General features: G+C 38.6%; 1 protein-coding gene across 1 annotated transcript; it reads right to left on the bottom strand.

The window, feature by feature from the left end:
• Positions 1-2,649: 2,649 nt before the first annotated feature.
• LOC132212770 (AN1-type zinc finger protein 5-like) lies at positions 2,650-3,390 on the bottom strand. The gene has a single exon (XM_059658759.1). It carries the CDS (start codon positions 3,373-3,375, stop codon positions 2,734-2,736), a length of 642 nt encoding a protein of 213 aa, XP_059514742.1. The 5' UTR covers positions 3,376-3,390; the 3' UTR covers positions 2,650-2,733.
• Positions 3,391-3,610: the final 220 nt, after the last annotated feature.

The raw sequence follows: 3,610 nt of genomic DNA, 5'->3' as shown, positions 1-3,610 counted from the left end.
TGGAAAGAACTCAACTGGGAAAGAATGTGATGGGGGCTTCTGGAAGCTGGTAATGTTCTCTTTCTTCATCTGGGCATTTGTACTTTGGTGTATTTACTTTGGTAAGTTCATCAAGCTACATTTACCATTGTGTACTTATCTCTATGTATGTTATACATTGGAAAAATTACTAATAAAATAAGCATCCAGTAATTTACTCCTGTCTCCAGAGCTTCTAATCTAGGGAAACGAATGCCCTGAACTATGGCCTCCCAAAATGTGGCTAAAATGGCAGGTATGAAAACTAGGGAAACAGTATATTGAAATATGTTTCACTGGGATCACCAAATGCAACAAATATATTCTAAAACCAGATCACCATATGCAAAATTTACCAAGGAAACACGGAGAACCACTTCCATAATTCTTGGATCCCACACAATTTTTTAAGAGATGTTGTTGGAAAGGATTTTGCCAAAGAGAGTTCCCATTTCTGCCTGTGGTTGTGGCGGCGGTGGGAGTAAATGAGGGAGGGCTGCCACTTCCTTCCAAGGCTCCTAAGACACCTTCACAGACAATTTTCCTGCAGCTGGAAAACACAAGGATGACTCTTGACCAAGGATGTTAAAGCAGCCTAGGGCACCAAGGCAGAGGTTGTGTTGGGATCCGCCAGGGTTGTCAGGCCAAGGCATTTCTGGATATTTTTAATGGATCATATGTGCACCACATGGGAGAAATCCTGTCCAGTCGGGTCCCTTAGAGGGTGGAGAACCCTCACAGCGGGACACTGGAGAGGGGCTGCAAACGAACACAAGTGAACAATAGGAATAGAGATGTATGAACCAGGTGAAATGACCGATAGGAAGTCTCCAGGAAACAACCTTCCAAAGGACCCAGAAAGTACAAAGCCAGCTTACAGCAGTGCCAGTTCTGTGAGAACTTCCTCATCTCTTACCATTCCTCCAACCCAAGAGGCAGAAACTGGCTAACCAGCTGGGTGGGAAAAGAAAAGAGAAGTGGCACACAGTGGAGAGGGGGAAACAACCATGCCTCCTTTCTTTTTTTGGCCATTGCAGGCTACCAGTCTGAAGCACACCCCAGCTATGGGAAGATCTGCCTTTAAAGATAAGGAAGGTGTTCAGAAAAAGCTAAGAACAAATGATTTCACTCATATGTGGGATATAAAACTGAAACTTGTGAACACAAGTAGCAATGTGGTGACTGCCAGATGGAAGGGGATAGGGGAGAAGGGGGTCCTAATATATGGCGACAGGAGAAGATTTGACTTTGGGTGGTGGGCACACGGTGCAATATACAGATCTGGTGACATAGAAACCCACACCTGAAACCTATATGTTCACGTTGACAAATGTCACCCAATAAATTTAATAAATAAAACAATAAAGATAAGGTAATTAATATTTTTGGGTTAGACATTCTGGTCACAGACTTAAAACTATGTCTGCAACTAAGGGGTGTTATCGAAGACTAAGAGAAAAGCAGTGGCACCTGTGCATGGTTCCATACAGGACTGGCAAGAATTATCCCCATGGATTGTGCACAAAATTTCAAAAGACTCTACAAACCTGTTTAGCTTCTGTCCTTCTCCAAATGGCTCAAGGTATTTAGGTATATTCCTTATTTAAAGAGAGATACCCCAAACTGGCAACAAATTACTTGAAGGGTGAATACAAATCAATAAGAAAAACTCCAAGGCTTTAACAGACAGTAGCACGAGATATAAATAGACACAAAAGAAAAATGCAACTATATAGTGAGTTGTCATGGGAAAATATTCAACTCATCTAACGAATAAACTTAAAAATTTTAATTTTAGCCTAGCAAACTTGCAAAAATGAAAAAAATGCTCCTTGCTAACAAGGGATGCAACAAAAAAGTGTCTTCTACCTGGTTTATAAATTTGCATGAACTAACAAAAGCTACAATTATGTGTGTAATTTTAATTTTTTTATCTTTAACTTTTAAATATTTTTTAGTTACAGAGCAGGAATTTCTGCAACTGTTCATCTAGATTTACCAATTATTTTATTAATGTATTATTATTTACAATTTTATTTTGATGTTATTAATATTATCATTATTATAATTATCAGCACCATTGGTGATTCTCTGAGAGTAAGTTTCAGACATTATATCATTCTGTTCTTTTGCTTAAATTCTTCAGTGTGTGTTTCCTAATAATAAGGATATTCTCTTATGTAACCATGATGTAAATATTAAAATTGGGAGGTGTAACTTTGATGTAATACTGTTATTAAATACACAGTCAAGATGCAGATTTTTCCCAGTTGCCTCAATAATATTCTTTGAAATATATTTTTTTCCTGATCAAAATCCACTCCAGCATCCTTCATTGCTTTTACTTGCCCTGTCTCTTTTACTCTCTTTTAATCTATACCAGTTCTTCAGCCTTTCTTTTTCTTTTTGGGTAATGACAGTTTTTAAAGATTAACAGTTGTTAAGTAGAATGTTCCTCAATTTAAATTAGTCTGTTATTTCCTTATGATTAGAATCAGGCTTATTTTTTTTGGCAGGAGTTTATAACTTTTGACCTAATAAATTCCATTTTGGGGAATCCATTATAAGGCAATAATAGTAAACATGTAAAAAACACACAGCAATTTATACAGCTTTATTTTTTTTAAAGGAAAATGGCCATGCATCTGCTCTTTAATGTTTTCCTACGATATATTAAAATAAAAACAAAGTTTCAGTCTCTTCACAAGTAGTAATTTATATTTTCTGGATTTTTTCAGCCACAACAACTGGATTCTCTTTTCTGATTTTTGCTGCAGCTTCTGCTTTGTAATCATACGGACAGTTGTGCTTGTCAGAATAACGGTGAAGTCCACAAAACAAATTTCCACATCGGCAGTCAAACCCTGTAAGGCCAACTTTCTTTCTGCACATGAAACATCTATTCTTCTTTGGTTTGGGTAACTCAGGAGCTTTTTCTTCACTTTGAGAAGCACTGGGTTGAGAAACTGATGAACTGGGCTGAGTAACAGCTGGCTCTGACACCTCTGTTTTCGGGGTAGTTATTTTGTCCTCTCTTGAAATGCTCGTTGCTGTCATTTGCTGAGTTACAGGCAAGGCAGCCACAGGCACATTTCTTGATTTTTCAGATGTGCTGCCAGCAGCACCCTCACAGTAGTTTAAACTAGTGTCTGCTCTTTGCACAGATGCAGAATCTGAGGTAGGACTGTTGGAACCACTAGCTGTCCCCATTGGGCTCATTCTGCCACTATTCTGCTGCCTCTGGAGATGCTCTTTGTAGCAAACAGAACACATTCCGTTTGTCCTAGGATTCCCATAAAAGCCACATCCTGTACTACACAGCATGGGCCCTGGGGTCTGGTTAGTCTCCTGAGCCATATTTTTCTGCGGTTGCATCTCGGTGCACGTGGGATACTATCGGTGTGAGATAGTTGGATGTTTCTCTGCGTCTCTCCTCCTTTCTATCAATTTATACAGCTTTAAAGCAACACAGTGTCGAGTAATAATATAATCAAAGCCTACATGTTCTAAGATCATACTTGATATCCAATAGTGTGCTCTGTCCTTTATGTACACTATCTTACTGAATCTTCTCAATGAAAGTGGTATGGCA

This window comes from Myotis daubentonii, chromosome 11 (genome assembly GCF_963259705.1).
Source record: "Myotis daubentonii chromosome 11, mMyoDau2.1, whole genome shotgun sequence".
Lineage (NCBI taxonomy): Eukaryota > Metazoa > Chordata > Mammalia > Chiroptera > Vespertilionidae > Myotis > Myotis daubentonii.
The sequence above is the reverse complement of the archived record's forward strand: the minus strand, read 5'-3'. Positions and strand labels throughout refer to the sequence as shown.